This window comes from Brienomyrus brachyistius, unplaced genomic scaffold (genome assembly GCF_023856365.1).
Source record: "Brienomyrus brachyistius isolate T26 unplaced genomic scaffold, BBRACH_0.4 scaffold27, whole genome shotgun sequence".
NCBI classification, from domain to species: Eukaryota; Metazoa; Chordata; class Actinopteri; order Osteoglossiformes; family Mormyridae; genus Brienomyrus; species Brienomyrus brachyistius.
The window spans coordinates 3346366-3367635 of record NW_026042306.1 but is presented as its reverse complement, the minus strand read 5'-3'; the positions used below and the strand labels follow the sequence as shown (position 1 = coordinate 3367635).

Genomic DNA, 21270 nt, shown 5'->3' with positions numbered 1-21270 from the left:
GGGGTTACAGCCACACGCAGGAATCAACATGTGTTATTGACTTGAGCGTCATCCAAACGACGCCATTAGAACATAGTAGAACATTCTGTGCGCACCCGAAATGAATGGGCAGATTAGTGCATAAGAATAGGTCAAACATAGCCAAGCGTAAATTTCATGATGTTCCCTGGATGACATTCATCAAGTTATATATAGAGTTACATTCAAAAGCGTTTATGTGCAGCCGTTTTATTTGCCTCACAAACGCTGCACCCCGCGGATTAATTTAGTTTCTTTAATTATTTATAGAAAGTTTAACTTCATTTCACGAATATCTCAATTATACTGTTGCCATCAGCCTACTATTAAAACTACATTACAAATGAAAAATATACATCTATATAATTATTTATCCATTTTCAGTTTAGATAGTTTAGTTACATTTTTATTTGCATTAAACACGAGTTGGTTAAAAAAAATCTTGAAACCGTTCAGATAAAAAGTGTAAATGAAACATAGCCTCATGAAAAGAGTTCCTAGGTCAGTTCAGCCTAAAATGCATTGTGGATGCATTAAACCTACACACATGCTCCTAGAGATAGAATTTTGTAAATAATTAACAATTTTCAGTTGAATAGTTTGCTCGGTAAATCGAGTTAAGCAGGTAACATCTGCTGGAACACAAGTACACGGTCCAGATGACGATCCTATTACGCTATATTCTGCATATAACTTGACACAGACAGATTAATGAATAAATCCAGAAATTGAATTTAAATAATGTTTTTCATTATCATTATTGTGCAACATTGTGCAAGAATGTAAAGTATTCAAATGTCAGACGTTGGATTAAAAATGTCTAAAAACCTTAATAAAATAATTCTATTTAATTCTATGTAATAATCGATTAGCCTATCAGTAGCTATTACTATAGTTAGTAACTTTTGTTTTATTTATCGATCACTAGCTACATACAAATGGGATACAAAATAACATATTTTTCTGAACCAGTACATGCAGATTAACATAAAATCAAGTTTTCAAAATGCTAATCCAACCAATGTCATTCTCACGCCTGACATGACTTTCAATTATTAAATTCCGCAGAATACATACCTAAAAAAAAAGTCTTAGGCGTAACAGTCAATCCCTAGGTCCTGCAAGCCTAGTTTTTATTAACATGCAAAACACAAGGGCTGTTAATTGCTATTTAAGACGAAGAAGCATAAGTTTGGCGTCGCACAATTCACAGCACATATATTAAAAATGAATTTCCAGCCTCCTGCAAAATAGTGAGTCACTCCGGAATTATTTAAGTATTGAAACACAGTAATGTTTTATTTAATCTCCAATAAAAACTGTGAGTTTATTAGTCAATGCCAACTTTAACTATAAAATACACACCTTTATATCCAGAAACTGCTTGCCATATTTTTTTTCCAAAATGTGTCTGTCTTATTGAGCTTAATGAAAAGCCCAATTTGAAAACCAAATACCATTAATATCCTCACAAAAAGAAAATTAACTAAACGAACTTTAAAAATCGCAGGATCATCCATAACCATAAATACGTAGATTTAATACAAAGGAGCTCAAGTGTTTCTTTACAAAATGTTGATTAATTTAAAGTGGTACACGTGCTGAATACACGAGTCACGCAAATAGCAAACTTGCATACAACACATAAATTTACTATATAAAATGATAATACGAGCAATGACATTCGTTTATGTAAACCCATTCTTTGTGATGTAAAACTGGGCGATCATATAGTCTCCAAAATAGGAAATAGAGGTTAAAAGTTCAAAAATGCAGTCTTTGTTTCCACCTTGTAAAGCTGAGATGAAGCATCAGTGGTTCACCAAGTCCACTGCTGTGTTTGCGCCAGTTGATGCGCTGTAGGAAATGGTGATATGGCGGCAGAGCTATAGTGAGCTGTATATTGCATATGCTGCAGGGACTGTGCACTGTATGCCGACAAAGTGATCCCAGCGTGAAGAGTAGCCGCGAAATCCTGAGGTTTAAGAGTTTGGCAAGGCTTGCCGTCCCTCACTAAAACAGGTACAGCTATACGCCTTGGGGAGGGGAGATGGCCCACTTCCATACCTTTTTCAGTCCGAGCTCTTTTCATTTTGTATCGATGATTCTGGAACCAGATTTTCACTTGTGTTGGAGTCAGGCGGATTAAACTAGCAAGATGTTCTCTTTCGGGCGCTGAAAGATATCGCTGTTGCCTGAATCGCCGCTCTAGTTCATATGTCTGCGCCTTGGAAAATAAAACTCTTCTCTTTCTCTTCTTGCCGGAGTCACCACTGATGTTTGAAGTTTCTTTGTCGTTGTCTTGCGATTCGTCAGCGGAAGGTTCCTTGTCAGATAAGTCCCGATGAGAACTGGCTGTCAGACCATGCACTGGGTGGGGAAAAAACACTGATAATATTTTTAAATACTAAATTACCGATCAGGTTCAATTCTTTCATACACACACCCAGACATACTACTGTAAAACGGGCATTTCTCCCAGTTTCTCTCCTCTAATTTTGGATTTGATGGAATATCGAATAGAATATCAAATTCAATCAACGCGTTTTAGGCTATTGACCATAGGTTTAAATAGGAGTAATACGTTATGAATAGAATTTACGTAATAAACCGCACATTATAAACAATACAACACAAAAACAAGTCTTTGTGGAAAATGTTACATGTGACTACTGCCTTTTCTGTTTGGCTTATTATCATTATCATTCTGTCGGTTTCAAATGAATTTGAGCAACAAAAAATGGGCAATTCACTTTAAATATGTAGAGCTACTATTATATTCTACTAATAAAAACACATAATTTAGCTTTCTAATTGCTGATTATTCGAGGATGGTTACCAGTCTTCATACACTATCAGAAATAAGGGTGCAGCCCTGGTACAGTTTTGTTCCCTGAGGTACAAACAACAATAACGTATACCCTAACGATACAAAAATGTCCCTCGGAGCCCATTTCTGTACCTTAACAGGTACATTTATGTTACAGCTATAGGGTACAATTAGCAGACCCTTTAGGGTACAGCCTGAGGAACAAATAATTGTACTCTTAAATATACAGTTTGGTACTTTTTTCTGACAGTGTAATATACGGTAGTCCATTTATCGTATTTTTCACATTTTTCATAAATGTAATAATGTAAGGTACTTATTTACGAATGTTGCCTTGGATTAATGATAAAATATTAAGTAAGGTTTCGCATAAGGTACTCACATGAGTAATGAATTGCATCCGTAGTGGCAAGCCATCTTGTGTAACAGTTATCGCTATGACTGTGAAAGTGGCTCTTTATAGACAGATTTTTAACATTCTCCATGGGACTTTTAAGCAGGACTCCAGTGGTCTCTGTTACTTCAGATTCCTCCGTATCTTCCTCTGCATCTTCCGCGATAGATCCTTCCTCATCATTCGTATCGGGAAGGTCCAGTATGTCCTTCACAGAAAAGCCAGTCTTTGTGTTTGTCAACGACATTTTTGCGGAAATATATCGAGATGCACAAGCGGTTTGATAATCCGAAATTTGCAGAGCATAAGAAAGGGGAATTAAATCTGAGGTGAATGGGACTGAAAAACTACAGACACCGATTTAGCGACCGTTGAGGCGAATGACCATTTGACCACTGGCCATTTAGCTAATAGAGCAGTGAAGGAATCAGCCCTGTACGTCCTGCGGGAGTGTTAGCGATGTGAATGGGAGCTCTACTGCTGGCGCTTGCCAAGTAGAAACAAGGCTCTACCGGGCTGATCAGTCCATATAAGGTTTTTCTCCACATATGAACCTGCAGTGGAAAAAAACACACAAAAAGCAAAAAAAATCCTGACCACGCGTGGGCGGGTCTTCGGAGTCAAGTGGATGAAGACAGTGTTTGCTGATGTGAAATTGTAGGTTTTATTCTGATTCGAAACTATTGCTATTGGTAGTTCTGAATTTGATGGGTGGCATAAAACGTCAATTAAATGTAAATATGGGGAGTGACGTGTTCTTCCAGCATTTACATACAAATAAATTTAATGTAAGCACTGAGCTGAGAACAGCTGGCAGATTGTTTTAAGAAGTACATCCAAGTATAAAGTAAACAAACAGTAAAAGAACATCGATGAAGGTGGAGGAAATCGGAGCGAGTATGTTAGAGTCAATATTTTAATCTAAGTGCTGGCTTAAGAGCATTAATCCACAGTCTTGCTAAGCGCATTATCAATAAATCAGTTTCGCACCTGTACATACGTGTACATTCTGATAGGCCCATGCAAATTATCATGTCTGATGTACAATAAATGAAATATTAAACCACATGTAGCCTACGTGATTCAACCATATTGCATAATACTAATAATAATAATACTAATAATAGTAATTAGTATTGTTATTATTACTGGCGTTATTATTATTATCACTGTTGTTGTTGCCGCTGTTTTCATCGTTATTGTTGCTGGTAAGCCGTGTTCAACACAGTACCATGGTCATGATTGTATATCTAACCTTTAATAAATAATACATCTGCGAATATAAAGAGATCTGCCGTTTGGAGGTAAAATTACAGTTGACCTTTATTCGATTGAGTTCTTAATAAGTCAAGGTCCCTGAATACACAATGAATTTTATTCTGTTTTTCTTGATTTTTATATTTGTTCATATAACAGATGTTTTTGTTCAAAAACGATTTGTATTTGTATCTAGATTAAAGAACAAGAATCATTTGTGTTTAATTGCTGGTTTTATAGTACTACCTAACATGCTCCTATCTGGAACATACCTGATTTTTATTTTTTGAAAACTTTGCTTGTCTTTCCTGATTTGTGTTTCCGTTTCGTTGAGTTTTTCTCATTGCTTCTCTGCCTAGTATGTGATGTGGGTGACAATGTTTCACGTTTTCAGCAAGTCTTTTGCGCATCCTGGGTGGTCGGACCCAGGCAAACACAAATACAAACCGATTGCTAAGCTGCGGACAATGGCAGAGATGTAGACAAATGTCCGGCTCTTTTTGGAAGCCTTTGTCCGGCCTCAGTTTTTGCATTTATTTCAGGAGCTACATAATAGATGATTGACGCTCTTGCACAATGTGTTCTAACTGTTTGGAATAAATCTGAGGTTGTCCCTAGTTGTCATGGCATTCAAATGCTTTCAAAGCACTATCTCTTTATTCATTTTTGATTCCTTCCACAATATTAGGAAAGTCCTTCATGGCCACTCCTGTCTCTGTTCCTACTTTCTCTTATTAGCTGAGCAGAGAGAGAGAAAGTATTGAAACTTTTTTTGCTTTAACACACACAAAATGAAGAATAGATCAAAATTGTTAATCGGGATCCTGCCCATATACATAAGTTTCGATTTTATTCCCGGAGTAGTACTGTGCACTTGTTTGCAGTTGTAAGTAGATTATAACATTGAACAATGTGTATTTTAACCAAAATGGTTGTTAACTGCAAACGTTCCATAACATTTTTTTTACATTCATTAAAAAAAAAGTAGGCCTACTCATATTCATTAAAAAAACACTGTAAATAGCTATAACACATAGTAGCGTCGATGCATATTAACTAGGCCTAGGTTTATAAGGGAAAGTATTGCAAACCTTCAATATCAAAAAAGATAATAATATTTCTTGATACTCCAGGTTGTTTTTCACGACAGTCATTCGAAAGATCAAAAGAAATTAGTTACGCATCACATAAGCAAACATCTCAAGCAAGTACTTACTTGCGCTCATGCTTAAATCAGTTTAAAGAGGCCTGTCCCCTTTTAGGCGAAAGCCGTTTTATGCAGGTTTATTTAATTTGAATCTGAAACTATTTAATATCACGTATTTCAATGCAATCATCCAGGCCATCATGTTTTAATGATGCTGAAATGATGTATATAATACAAAAAACATGACAAAAGCACGTGACAAAACTGCATGGAAAACGTACACAAATGTGGATAAACAACCATTTAATATTTTCCTGAAGTATTATCGTATGTTATCTGAGGCATGTAATACATGCGTATTAAAGAGCATGTCACACACACAAAGGGTATGACTCAATATTTGCATATATGTATTATCAAAAAACACATGGTGCGTCAGATTAGTGTACTGGCTTTGTTTGTAACCAGCTGAAATAAAATAAAATAAAGTAACAAACAGCACGCAGAATACCCTAATTATATACGATAAAGACACATTTCAAAACATCTAGTAATACGGATAGAAAACATAATTTTATAGGCCCTAACATTCAGAAATTAAGCTCAATAATTATTATCTTATTAATAATAAATTAGCGCTTTATGTTTCATAATACTCGAGCAAAAATATTCCATTGATTTTTGGTTTTAATATTATAAAAAACTCCATCCGTCAATCCGTCCATCTTTCCTACAACTGTTTCCCTGGAAAGAGGCGAGGGGAGCCTGCAGCTTAATGTAATTGTTCAGCTTTGTAATAATTCTATTTAATAAGGGTTACAACCAGGGTTCGAATTCGGGGAAGCCCTATTTTCCGGTGTGCACCACCACTTCCAAGTCACATGCACGCGCATACATAAAAGTGCGCGGCAGCGCGGTCAGTAACACCGTTACTGCGAAAATCATTATATTACTATAAGCGAGTAAATGCATTAAGAAATGCAAGCTATCATTTTTTATTTCAGAAAACGTAATGTACGAATATATATATATATATATATATATATATATATATATATATATATATATATATATATATATATATATATATATATATATACACACACACACACACACACACACACACATATAACCCACAACACAAAAATGAACAATTTTTTATAGCTTTCCCTAAACGTCTCAGGAAAGGCTTGCAGGACAGCCCGTGTCCTGTTCAGGGGAGCCTCCCCTTAGCGCCTCCGTAATTCTAACCATGCTTACATCGTAGATTTCCAGTAGTTGTGAAAGCTTTTTTCTAACGTAAAGTTCAAAAGGTATTAAGATATTAAGATTAAAACATCAGAGGAATAAAAGAATCATACGTGTGTTTTCTCGTATTTCTTGTTGTAAAGGAACACTGGCAGTAGATCTGTGGCATTACACAGTCTATTTTCTGAGGGTATCTCCCAGAAACATATAAAGGATAAAACACTTCATTCATTTAATTACCCTTAAAAGCAAAATCTGTCTCGATTAGATCGGCGCGGATGTTTCTGTATGCAGGATATAGACGCCATTATTTCACCATTATCTCATTAGTTGATTTCTCGTTTGATTATGTTTTAGTCATGAGCGTTGCTAGACCTCTATTACTGGGGCAAGTACCCAAATATTGATAATGTTGTACCCCAGTAGAATCTAATTTTCGAGCTTTAATAAGCGCCTGTATTTGGCAGTGTATTTATGCAGATGGAAAACAACTGGAAAAGAACGGACTTTTCTAACCCACAAAGTGAAAGCAACGCAGTTGAACCCAAAATACAATGTGAGGTGCGCACCTTGCGGTTCGGTTCCGTACGCGGCGGCGCGCACATTACTGTCCGTGCATTGCAGTGTGCAGTGTATTATGGTAAATTTTTACTTGACCAGGCACAAATGCATAGTAATAACTCGGTTATTACTTAAGTACAAATCATAAACAAACCAAGAACAAATATAGTTGCGTCACGATTCATTAATGATGAATTATCATGAGATCGGTATGTAACTAAGACTTAGTTTGTGGTTAATTAATACATAAGTAACATTTCTTTTATATAGCTCCTTTCACATTTGAGTCACCCACGGTACTTAAGATGAGTATTTCTTTATACATCACAACATCATTAAGACAGAATAATACAAAAACAGGGAAAAGGAAAGACAAAGAAACTGAAGAAAGAAAGCCAGATGACAACAGAGGAAAGGGAAGAAAAAAAACCCTCTAGGGGTCCAAGATCAACTGGCTGCCCAGTGGGCCTGATTGCTAAAAGCAAGGTGTAAACCGTAGTCAAGGTCAAAGCGAAAGTCATTTGGCATCCCAAATATAGGCTGGCAAACCATTCTACAATATAGGGGCCCTGTAGCAGAATGCTTTACCGCCAACTGTTACTTTATTTATATGTGGAAAAAGAAGGAAACCTGCCTTCTGTGATCTGAGTAGCCAATGTGCGTTGTAAACCTGAAGTAATTCTGTGATTTAGACAGGAGCTAAACATTTAAGTGCCTTATATGTAAGTATGATAACTTTGAAGTCAGTCCTGAGCCTAACAGGAAGCCAGTGCAGGGAACTAAGAGCAGGGGATATGTGTTCAAACTGCCTGCTTCTGTTGACAACTCGAGCTGCTGCATTTTGAATGCGCTGCAAGGTATGCCTATTTAATGTGCGGCGTGTGCCTCCAGATAACAGAGCTTTACAGTAGCGTAACCTGCTGTATACAAAGGCATTTATCTTTTTTCAGTGTCTTGAATACTAAGGAAATAGCATAATACTATACTATTTGTTTCCCGTCAAGGTAATTGTTACCAGCGCGCACGCAGCAATGCAAGTATCGGCGCGCAAAATAAGAATCAAGACTGAAGAGTGGTAAGATAGCGGGACTAAAAGTAAGTTTTTAAATAATAACGACGATCTTATTTTGATTTCTATTTGACGCAAACATTATTGACTCCTGTAGATGGACATCAGTATAGCAGTGCAGCGGTATAGTGGGGAAAGCAAGGGAAGTTCAAATAACCCATTACATAGCACATTTCATACATGCAATCACAATTGTGTGATAGCAGCGGTCCTGATTTCACCAATATAACGCCCATAATTTAGAAAATGTTTGGTTAATATTCTTCAAGTTAAAGGAAATTACATTCACAAATGATCAGGACTGCAATCGATATGAAAACTTATGCGTATAATTCAGAGAAAATATTTTTTTCTGATCGATCCAAAAAACAAAACGCAGTGTTTACGCTCTTAACATAAAGAATGTAAAACATGGTCCACACGCTCTTAAACTGGTGTGTATATGTGAAGATTTATTCAACAGAATAGAATTACCTTTGTATTTCTGAAGCATTTGCAATACTCTAGCGAACTCTAGTGACATCGCAGTAAATTATCGAAGTGAATCCCAATACAGCACACCGCAGAGATTAGCGCGCTGAAAAAAAAAACAAATGTGCAGGAACTTATCTATCCATTTAAAAATTCCATATATAAATTGTATATCTAAAATATAATAGAAGTTTAAAGTAGTATAATCCAGTTTTTTAGGTAACCTCATTCAAAAACAACTATATGGATCAAACGACTGACTATTTGAGTAAAATATAAAAATGAAATTCTAATAACGATTGAGATTTAGAGTAAGATCCCACTATCGTCGTTCATGGTCGTATCTAAATTTTCTTGTTATTATTACATGTATATGACTACATCCATGTTTTGTTCCATTTATTTACGTTACAATTACGTTACATTGTGTATTTTAGGAAAACACCCAACACAAACTGGGTATCAACACTATATGCGTGTTTTGTACTATATTTTTCATTGCTACATTCTGCGGCGGTGGGCATGAGGGAGGACACAGAGGGCAATTGACCCCTGACCTCCCTGGTGCCAAATGGCTGAAAGAATATCGCAAAAGCGCCCTCTACAAGCTGAAACACTGCCCTCCACATGGCAAATTAAGACTTATTGTCATCTAGGGTGCCCCTTCATGTGAGAGAGTGTGATGATGTGCCTTGTAGAGCAAAAAAATGTGATGCAGTGTCTTAATGAGCGCCCATCTTGTGGAGAGAATCTGATGCAGTGCCCTGTAAGGTGCCCTTGCAATGGCCTAAGCAGTCCTGATGGGTACACTTCAAATGGAAAAGGGTGCTGTTACTAAGTGTCCTCTATGCCGACCCTACATGATTAAATATCCCAGAAGGTGCCCTTTCCAAAAGAGAAAATGAGATGCAGTGCTGTATAGGGTACTCCCAAGCAGCAAGAAAACATGTGCGAGAATGTGCAGTGGATTAAATGTGATGCTGTGCCTCATAGAGTGCCATTTACTGGGTAAATTTGAGGTGCCCTTTGAAGGTCTCTTACAAGTGAGCAAACTTGATGAAGTGCCCTTGTAATGGAGAGCAGAGTATCTCTTCTGGGTACCCTCCCAGTGAAGAAAATGTGATATGGTGAGATGCAGTTTCCAGTACATGTGAGAAAAGAAGACGAAATACAGACCCATCTTGACATAATCAACTTGTTTATTTCACCAACTAAAAATTTCATTTTTCTAAATAAACAGTCACTTTTAATGATTATTGGATGGAACAAAAATATACAAATCCTAAAGGACATACATTTACCAGTATTATTACACAATTATTCTCTCAGATTTTTGAGTAGTTCTATGAAAGTAGGTGAAGTTCTCTTGGATGAATCTTACTAGAGCAACCCAGAATTGGTCTGTAGGACTGAAGTCTGCCTGTTGAGAAGACATTGCAAATGTTCTTAATTTTTCTAGAAACCACCAGTGGGTAACTGTCTTGTGTTACCACTCCTTTGGAGCATGTGTATGGGAAAACACCAAAAAAACAGCATTGTGATATATACAGTATGGAATTTCATAAGGTTGTGCACCAATTCACGATTGGAATGAGGTACAATTCATAAAATCTGAATTTTGATCAAATGTGTTGAGAAAGTAGTGAATCTTTTGCATGGAATTATATGTGTTGAAAAAATGTAACATGTAGACTGCATGGATCACAGATTTGCATTTATGGCATTTGGCAGATGCCGTTAGCCAGAGCGAATTACATAAATGCTAAGAAGCCAGCTAAGAACCCGGCTAAGAATACTAGTAGAATTTTCCTAGATGAGAGATTTAATTGTGTTGGAGGTCCATTAACATAAAAGGCCATCTTTCGTATTAATACAGCTTGATTGTTCAGAAAAACACTGTTCTGGGCATGTTGAAAACCTGAATGAGAAGAACTTGGATCTTGACCAAGCATTATCAAAAAGAATATCCTAATTAATTTACCTGTTTTGAAGGTAATGAAGGCATGGACTTTATTCTTTGCTAGAATGAATTTGCATAATGTGCATGGTGCCCGAAAGTCCAACAATGAAAATGATTGTAGATCATGTCCTTAGGGCAGCGATTAACAGTATATGACAGCAGAAATTCCACCAAGAACAACAAAAGCTTTGAGCCCCTCAGTCTGGGTTGTTTTCATTTATCATCTTTGTAGAACAAAAGCCATAAATGATAGCCAGGGCTGTGCTGGAGGGCCAAATTGCTGTGTTTCACAGTGCATATTTGTGTGCACTAAAGCTTTGCCCTTACTGTTGCTGGGTTACTAGCAAATGAAGCCTAAAGGCTTGCATATTAGGAAACCTGGGTTACATGTTGACTTAACGATAAGTGCCTCTTGACATGAAACAGCACTGTTGCATGACTTTTAAAATATCATTTCCAGCGACTCATCTATTTGCATATCCAGCAAAAAGACACAGGCATGATTCATGCTTTACAAGTGCAGCACTGAGTGGTTAATGTCACTCTTAGTGTTTACCTTGCAGAGTGTGCATTATTGCACCTCTTATGTCCTACAGTCAACAGAAACAGGTAACTTTATGTGTTTGCTATTTAAATACATGCTTTGACACCATAGGGTTGCCTCTGGGTTGCCCTCAGCTATCCTACACAATGGCTATATACACAGCCAAGCACTTAGTGTCACGTTTTCGCTGAACGCGGGTAATCGCACGGACAGGCAGACAGGCAAATATCAGGCAGGAAGTCCAAAGTTGGGGAAACTAGGGGTTTATTCGGACGACTAAGGACTGGAGACATCAGACGATAACTAACATCAATGACAGACAAGGGAAACAGGTAAGACCAGGACTTAAAATAGGACAGGACTAATCAAAGTAATCGGACACAGCAGGAGACGATCAGGGAATCACACGTGGGTAATCAGGGGGCGTGGCACACACGAGGAACGGACGAACCGGGCATGACACTTAGGGCCAGAAGATTAATTTTTCCTCCAGTCAAAGATAATCAAAATTGTTATGTTTACATGAAAACAGGCAATATTTAAAAAGTCACTTATGTCTGACCACTAACATGCAGTATAGGACACAGATCTATTGATATATTGATATTCACATGAAGGAATAAAAAATGTTAATAAAATTTAAAGTGAATAAAAATGTGAGTAGATTCGCAAAATTATCAGCAAAAATAGTTAAGCCAGACCTGTATGAATAAATCAATATAGTTTTAAAACTGAGATACTTTATTTGATCCCCATGGGAAAATTCTTTTTCACCTGATTAAAACTGAGACCACAGCACAGTATTTTATTTCACTCATTTCTCAATTTATGGGTGTGCATATGGGAATAATATATATATTTTTGCTAACCATAGCCTGGTTCTTCTCTGTTTCTCATTGTTAAAGGGCTTTTTTCTTGCTTTATGATATGAACTGTCCTTGCAGTGCACCTCACACCTGCACTTAATGTTTCCCATTCCTTTTGAAGGTCACTTGATGTCATCCTCTGATTCATGACAAACTGTTGCTGACAATCATCTCTGCCATTAGAAAGTTGCTTCCACCCTTATCCTGGCTGGTTTTTGGTCATTCCAAGTGTCTCCTGTTAAGAACATAAGAAATTTACAAACGAGAGGAGGCCATTCGGCCCATCAAACTCATTTGGGGAGAACTTTACTAATAACTTTTAGAGTTGTTGAAATCTTATTTAGCTGATTTAAAAGAACCCAGGGTTTAGCTTTGGCTACACTAGCAGGAAGATTATTCCATACTGTAACTACACGCTGTGTAAAGAAGTGCTTCCTCAAATTCATTTTAAAACATTCTCCTGCTAGTTTCCACTTATGGGCACAAGTTCTAGTATTTAAACTAATATTGAAATAGCCATTTGGCTGAACAGCATCCAGACCTCTTAGAATCTTATATACCTGGATCATGTCCCCCCCTTAGTCTCCTTTGCTCGAGGCTAAACAGATTCAACTCAGCTAACCTTTCTTCATAAGACATTCCTCTAAGACCAGGACTTATACTCGTAGCCCTACATTGCACCCTTTCCAAGGCAGCAATGTCCTTCTTAAGGTATGGTGACCAAACCTACACACAATATTCTAGGTGGGGTCTTACCAAGGAATTATATAATCGTAGCATCATCTCCCTTGACTTAAACTCCACACACCTAGAGATGTAACCCAACATTTTATTGACCTTTTTTATTGCTTCCCCTCACTGGCGAAAGTGGGACATGGAAGCATCAACATACACACCGAGATCTTTCTCATAATCAGCTACCTTTATTTCAGTGGAACTCATAAAATATCTGTACTTTATATTTCTGATCCCTGCATGGATTACCTTACATTTATCTATGTTAAATTTCATCTGCCAAGTATCAGCCCAGTCACTAATTAAATCCAGGTCCCGTTGTAGCCCCTCTACTGCTAGATCAGTATCTGCTACACCACCCACCTTGGTGTCGTCTGCAAATTTAACCAGTTTACTGTACGTATTGGTGTCAATATCATTAATGTAAATTAGGAACAATAATGGTCCTAAAATTGAACCCTGCAGTACCCCACTATGAATGCAGGCCCACTGCGACATTGTGCCTCTAATAACTACCCGCTACTTCCTGTCTGTTAACCAGATTTCGATCCAAGCTGCTACAGTTCCTAAAATCCCCGCAGCTTTGAGCTTAAGCAAGAGCCGTTTGTGGTGGACAACATCAAAGTCCTTCTGCAAATCTAAGTAGATCACATCGTAGCCCTTTTGTGATCAATTTCTCTTGTAGCTTCCTCAAAGAACTCAAGTAAATTCGTTAAACTGGATCTACCTCTCCTAAATCCACGTTGGCTATGCCTTAGAATGTTATTTGCATCCAGGTAATCTACCATTTTCACTTTGATTATAACTTCCATTATTTTTCCAGTAATGCAAGTTAAACTGATTGGCCTATAGTTTGCTGGATTACTTCTAACCCTTTTTTGAATATGGATGTTATATTAGCATGCTTCCAATCTGAGGGTACCACACCAGCAGTTAACGATTTCTGGAATATTAATTGTTAAAAGCTGGCTAATAATATCCCTAATATTTATTTTGAGCTTAGCTAGGCTTCGTACCACATTAGTCTCAGTTATACATATATTGGTCATAGACGACGCTGCATTCGTACTAAATGGTGGTAAGTTACTCATGTTCTCTACTGTGAATACCCGTGTAAAATAATCATTAAACTCATTTACTATATCAATTACATTTTCAATTATAAGGCCCTTACTATCCGGCAAATTAGTATTTTCTGTTTTTTTCTCTCTTTTGGAGTTAAAATATTGGAAGACACTTTTGTCATCCTTAGCTTCCAATGCAATTTTTCTTTCGACATTCCTCTTGGAGAGTCTAATGTTATTTTTTAAGTCAACCTGTAGACTTAGATACTCCTGCTTAATCTTGAAATCATTAGTTATCTTCCATTTGTGGAAGAGAGCCCTTTTCCTCCTGATTTTATTCTTAATTTCCTTAGTAAACCACCTTGGTTGTAGTTTCCTAGATTTAGTTTTGCTGGAAACATGTATGAAGTCCTCTTGCACTTGCAACAATGTGCTTTTGAAAAATTCCCATGCCTCTTCAACCATTTCGCTATTTAACTCCATCCAGTTTAAAGTTTCTAGTTTCAGTCTCATACCATTAAAGTTAAAGTTCCTAACATTGTATACTTTTGTTTTGGACTTTGCTCTTCGGAAAGTCCTTATTTTAAACATTCCTTAACTACTCTATGTCACGATTGGCTGGGATCGCTGGACAAACTGGTGGTCGCACGGGTAGGCGAGTGAGCAGAAAGCAGGCAAGCAGGCGGGATTCAGGGTAAACGGGTATTTAATGGGAACACTAAGGACAGGAAACATCAAACGCCAACTCACATCAATGACAGACAAGGGAAACAGGTAAGACCAGGACTTAAAATAGGACAGGACTAATCAAAGTAATCGGACACAGCAGGAAACGATCAGGGACTCACACGTGGGTAATCAGGGGGCGTGGCACACATGAGGAGCGGACGAGCCGGGCATGACACTCTACACATACGCCTCCCTAATACACTGGTTCCCCTCTGGTTCAGATGCAACCCGTCCGGCTTGAACAGGTCCCACCTGTTCCAGAAGGTCTTCTACTGCCCCATAAACCTAAACCCATCTTTCCTACACCACCATTTTAGCCACTCATTTAATCTCCTTATCTCAGCTAACTTAGCCTGGCTTGCACGAGGCACAGGAAGTATTCCAGAGAATATCACCGTGGATGTTCTGCTTCTAAGCTTCTCCGCGGCTTCTATAAATTTATCTTGCAGAACAGCCCTCCTACCATTGCCCATGTCGTTGGTGCCAACATGCACCATGACCACTGGATCCACCCCGCTGGGGCCACAAGCCTGTGCACACGATCTGGAAGGTCCCCTATCTGGGCACCAGGCAGGCAAGACACCATATGGGACCCTCTATCGCAGGTGCACACAAAACTATCTACACCTCTAATAATTGAATCCCCTACTATCACAACCTCCCTCCTCCTGGGGGTAGGCGGCTCCTTGGTGCCCAAGGACCCTCCTGCCTCCCCAGTCTCATCCAGCTCTAAAGCTGGAAGCACCTGAAAGCGGTTGGACACCGTCACTTCAGGTGATGTCGCCCCTGTGAACTGTGTACGCCCTTCTCTACGTCTATGACATACATTCACCCAGCTCTCTCAACCTACCTGTTCTTCATTCTCCTCCCTCCCCACTTGTAATGTACACATCTCCCTAAAAGGCATATTAACTCTCTCCTTTAACTCCTTGTTGTGTTGGATGAGAGTGAGTTGCTCCTCCAGGTCACGAACCTTGACCATGAGTGAGTCCACTGACTTACATCGCTCGCAGATGAAGTCCGACTGGACGCAAGCATCCAGAAGGGCAAACATCAAGCAAACACAACACTGAGCTGGCCCCATAATTAACTAATCCACTATGACCCCGTCCTTTACTCCCAGCCCAGTATATTAATATAGCGTATTTAAACTTTTAATCTAATTAACGTATAGTTAAAACAGTAAAGGGGAAGAGTACAATAAAACACAAAATTAACACTTGCGGTAAAACTGAACTTTTTAAATTATCCGACAGCGTCAGCGATAACAACCTCGGAAATTAAACTTTTAAAATAACCAGATTAACAATTACCTCGTTTACCTAAAATTACCACGTTTAACTAAAATAAAACGACGTTGCTCTAGGGAGGCCGAAAAACAATAATAAAAAAACCCTCCCAAAGCAGGCTACGCCCGGAGCATGAAAAAAAAGTGGAAAAAGTCCTCCCGGCCCCCACTGGCGACCGAGCAAAGCTCAGGAACAACTAACTGTCCTTTTCCAAGTTAACGTTACCAATATTAGATATTACCTCGCGGGTGTTTGATGCGAAGGTACGCGGACAGAAACGCCACTCGCGCGACACCCGCAGCTATCAATAACACTCGCGCTGTCTATTAACAAGGACAGACAAGTACTCACGCAGACCGAGTAAAAAAATAAAAGTAAAAAGTGAAACAACAACCACCCACGTAACCGGCACACAAACACTCAAATACACTCAAATATACTTCCAAATAATTCCAGTCAACCGCTTCAACAGGCGCACAACACAAGTGCAGACAGCGTCTACACCACTTCCGCACAGTGCAGCAATCACAACAGCCTCTTAGCAGGCCAGTGGAGTATTTCACCTTGCTCTTGTGTTTGAGTCTGCAACCTGCCATGTAGCCGTCTGCAGCAGAACAAGGATTAAACCAGGACTTGAAAATGCATGCATGCATATATTGCAGGACTGAAGATCCTATTTATATATAGACACAACACCGCACTCATATGATAAGCAATATACAACAGTCTTGCTGAATATCCATTGACTATTGTTCGTGTGTAAACCTCTTGGCCATTTTCCCACCTCCTGGAGATGCATACACATTATTGGTCATTCTTAACCTGGATTAAATAGCTGAAAGAAGACACTAAATTACCAAAACTAAAGCAGCGTAAAAGGCGTTTATGAAGAGATTCAGCAGTGGGTTGGGACAATGAGAGGGGTCACTGGCCATTTAGGGTGCTGAAATGTCATGACGTGGTGTCAGTGTGGTAGGGGAAAGATGAGCTTCTGTGATCTGGGATAAAGCAGGAGTGTCAGACAATTAAAGATGATGAGATCCCTACAGTGGCAAAGTGCTTGTTCTGACCATTTGTTCAAGGTCTGCTTCTTGTGGCAGGAACATAGAATGTTTCAGAATGAAAGAAAGTAAAAATTCAAGTCTATTGTCAAGGCTCATTGATTCCTCTGAGAAATACATCTACCACTGAACACTTGCAAGGAGATTTACACACTCCACTGGACTTTCTCTTACCTTTCGGGATATGGGACAACGGGCACCTGGCATTGCTTACCAGGCTTCAAACTTAATGACAAGCATATTTTCAGGTATCCCACAATGGTCTGTATGTTTAAAACCTCCCAATTAAGAACGGCTGACTGACAGATAATTTGTACTTACAAACAGACTGCCATAAAGCGTATTATATTTTTTAAAAATGTTCATAACAACGAACACATTCACTACTTTGTGACATTCATGAAAACATTGCGTAGCTTCAGCGGTTCGTCGGTTCAAGGTACAGTACCATGCCGTATGTAGTTACATATTATTATTACTGTATAACAACAAGAAAACAACAATAACAATACTAAGGTGGGCTTTCTGTGAGGTTGGTTGGTTGAAACAACATCTGGACCAATAATGTCCCCCTCTGGTTAAGTCTGTACAAAACGTCTCTGTTCCATCGAGATATTTGAGTGCTGTACCTTTCGATGTCAGTTGAATGCTTGTTGAATGATTACCAACATTTTTATTTAATAAATATATTCTAACGTTGTGTTTTTCCAAATGTAGTTATTTTATTGGGTTCGGTTTGGGTTCTGACGCCGTTTCGAAGTTATTTAAAGTTATTCGACAAAGCTATTGTTTAACAGTGCCCTCTGGTGGCAGAAAAAAATACGCGGAATGTTACAATGGCATGAGTGAAATTATTGGTCATTACATTTGCCTTTAATAGCTGATTTATGATAACTCAACAGAGCAGAAATAGCAAAGATCACAGCATTATATCCTTTCAAAACAGAAACCTCAACACCTGATTCAAGTACAAAAGAAGAAATAGAGGAAGAACAGAAACTAAAGGAGTATGTATGCATACATAATAAGACACAAACACAGTGCTACACACCACACTGGTGTTTAGAATGGTTCTTTCTTTCCCATGAAAGTTTCTTACAAATGTTTTTTTCAACAAACACGTCTAAACAAACAACAACTCAGTTTCTAATATTATATCTGCTGATTTGGCAACAACCTGAACGAATGCAATCGTATTGCTATAACATTTTTGTACGGTAGGTGGTATCTTTGCATTAAAAGTCAGCTCCATTTTCACTTTGGTGAAACAGAACGACAGCGTAGTCCGCGATTTTCGAATTTAGTCAAAGCCACAATCGGCGAACTTATTTCTGTTATCTGAACCCTGTCATATCCATGTTTCAGCAAGTTGTTAGCGGCGGTTATTATTATTATTATCATTATTATTATTATTCAAGAAGAATGTTTATTGAAAATTAAAACAAATATTTACTATGGTCACTCGTCTCTCGAAGCGGAAATTGGAATAAATTGGTAAAGTTTTACCATATGAACATTAGCCCTTATGTCAAATTAAGCCGTTGATGTTGGTTGTGACTATGTTTATTTTCCATTATTGACCATATCAGTTTGGGTTTTGTGTGCGTGTGCCTCTGTGTGTTTGTGTGTGGATTATGTTTATATTACTTTGTGGGACTGGGTAGGGGTTAAGGTCGTCATGTTCTGATTAGAGTTTTCCCCATAGAAATTAATGGAGAGTCGCCACAAAGATATAATTACAAACCTATGTGTGTGTGTGTGTGTGTGTGTGCGTGTGTGTGTGTGTGTGTTTGTGTGAATGACACACTGGACAAACAGAATTTCAATCGGGGATTATAGTCTTGTTCAGTCTTCTTAAATTTGGTTGGTGAAAAGCATTAATTCTGATACTCTTTTCTAGTAAACATGCAAGCACCGAAAATATGAACTTTGCATATCTCCTGTCTTAATCAGGGATCAGAAATTCATGAATTCGACAAAAAGAGTCTGTATTATTGTAGCTGGAGTGCTGTGTTTTTCCGTGACACGTCTCATCCCATTCTATTGGCTAGTTTGCACATACTCTGAAATGGCATAAAACTATCCACGTGCCCTTGATTTTGCCCATTGTACACAGTTTATTAGACTGATGAAAAATCAGCATTGATACGGAAACTGTTAAACACTGATGAACATTAGCAGTGCTCGCAAAGAGGAAGTCTACCCTGTTATTTCAAATGAGGAAGATCTGTGACCTTCTTCAAAGACGTATTCTTCTTCAACCATGTCCTGCACCTCAGTTCAGCAATCCTGTCATCAGCTAGCAATGCCTTATCTGTGACCATCTAAGCCATTGTCAATATTTATGTTATCAGATGCGTTTAAAAAAAAAAAAAAACATAAAAAAGCAACCATTGCTGGTAACACTATCATGCCTGGAATTAAAGACCTGAGCTATGCAAAGCTGAAGCTGCAGATTTGCATTTCATGCGATACTTGATGAGTTCACTAAGGCCTTTACTCTTTCTCAGTATAGTGGTGAAGATTTCGGGTTCTGTTTTAATTCTGTTTAATTTAGCTAATTGTGTGGCTTATCTCATCTTTACACTTGGATCTTGTTCAAGGACGGTCTTGTTATGAGGCACTAACAAAGAGAATATCCAAATTAACGCTCGTATAGTTTTATTTTGACTATTTTGAAAACATACATTCCAGTGTTTCCACTACCATTATATTAGGGGGGCGCCCCGCCCTCCTTGAAGGTCAAGTAAATTTTATTTTCTATATAGCGCCAGATCACAGAAGTCATTTAAGGGTATCTTTCCTATAGAACAGTGGCCTGTACTATGAAGCAGTTTTACTGGCTTATCGAGGTAACTGGTCGGATTTAAGGCACCACAGTTTAAATGGACTTTATATTCATTCACTTACATTTTGTCCAGACTACCTTAAATCCGACAAGTTACCCCGATAAGCCAGTAACCCCGCTTCGTGGTACAGGCCCCTGGTCTATACATTGTCCTTTTATTAAATAAACTAAATAGCCTTAAGTTATTTATCTTAGTTACACAACAGGGCGTCTATAATTCTCCTCTGCTCTCTGAATCGCGCATTGCGGAGTTCCGCCCCGATGGACGCACACAGACTCGTGCGCGCACACACAGGTGAGCACACTCCCACCAGTGGACAGAGCGCACGTCGGAAAATATGTCGCGTCAACCAACTGAAAAGTAGTCAGAAAATTCTTGTCATAAAAAGAAATATTCTGACGTTTAGTTCAGTTGTAATATTGACTGCTGTCATTAAAAGAAACACATGAACACCATGAATCCTGATGGTGTCCGTCTGCCCCTCCCCCAAAGCTGTAAACATAGGGGAAACACTGCATTCATTTTTTTGCATAGGACCTTGAGTATTCTTCTATCAGTTTTGACCTGTTTACCAAGGAAATAATAGTGTTTTTATAGATATACATGCATCTTTCACAGAAAGATGGATTTGCATCAATTCAGCAATACAAAATTTCTCTGAATGTGTGACTCTCCAGGGCAGCTGGGCAACCCAAGGGGGTCCTCTTACCTAATTCGGTGGTGGACCCAACGGAGGAGTAGTGTTGTCAGTAGTCCCCCCCTCAAAGAAAAAAAAAGATTGGCTCACAGTGTGCTTTCCATTTCTATTTGACCTGAGTGATGTCAGTCAAACAATGTGGAACTTGATGTCTTCCATCTTTATAGTGAAGGCTGATGTAACTATGTGGACTACGTATGTTTTAGACATGGAATGACACCTGCATAGGTCATTATAGGGTAGTCTCCCCTATATAGCTAAATGTATAGCTAAGCCTCCGTGCCTGTGATCAGACGCCCACTGGTTCATGTCTGGCCTCAGCAGAATGCTTATAAAGTCGAACCTCGTTACTACGTACAAGACGGGATATCAAAAACATGTACGTTATAAGCATAGAACGTTGTAACCACTTAGTGCAAGATGGATGAAAGAACTCACGAAATATCCATGTAAATGATAAAACTTTAATAGAACAGACCCT

General features: G+C 38.4%; 1 protein-coding gene across 2 annotated transcripts in view; it reads right to left on the bottom strand.

Moving 5' to 3' along the window:
* Positions 1–1330: 1330 nt before the first annotated feature.
* The window catches only part of LOC125721061 (homeobox protein Nkx-2.2a-like), a 30557-nt gene continuing 10617 nt past the window's right edge, over positions 1331–21270 (bottom strand). The window contains exons 2-3 of one of the 2 annotated variants that reach the window (XM_048997008.1): positions 3231–3450; positions 1331–2388 (exon numbers count right to left, since the gene is read on the bottom strand). In XM_048997008.1, the coding sequence (XP_048852965.1) occupies positions 1838–2388; positions 3231–3450 (771 nt within the window). In that variant the 3' untranslated portion in view covers positions 1331–1837. Of the gene's footprint in view, positions 2389–3230; positions 6200–21270 lie in introns of those variants that run through there. The other variant, XM_048997007.1, reaches the window with a different exon arrangement.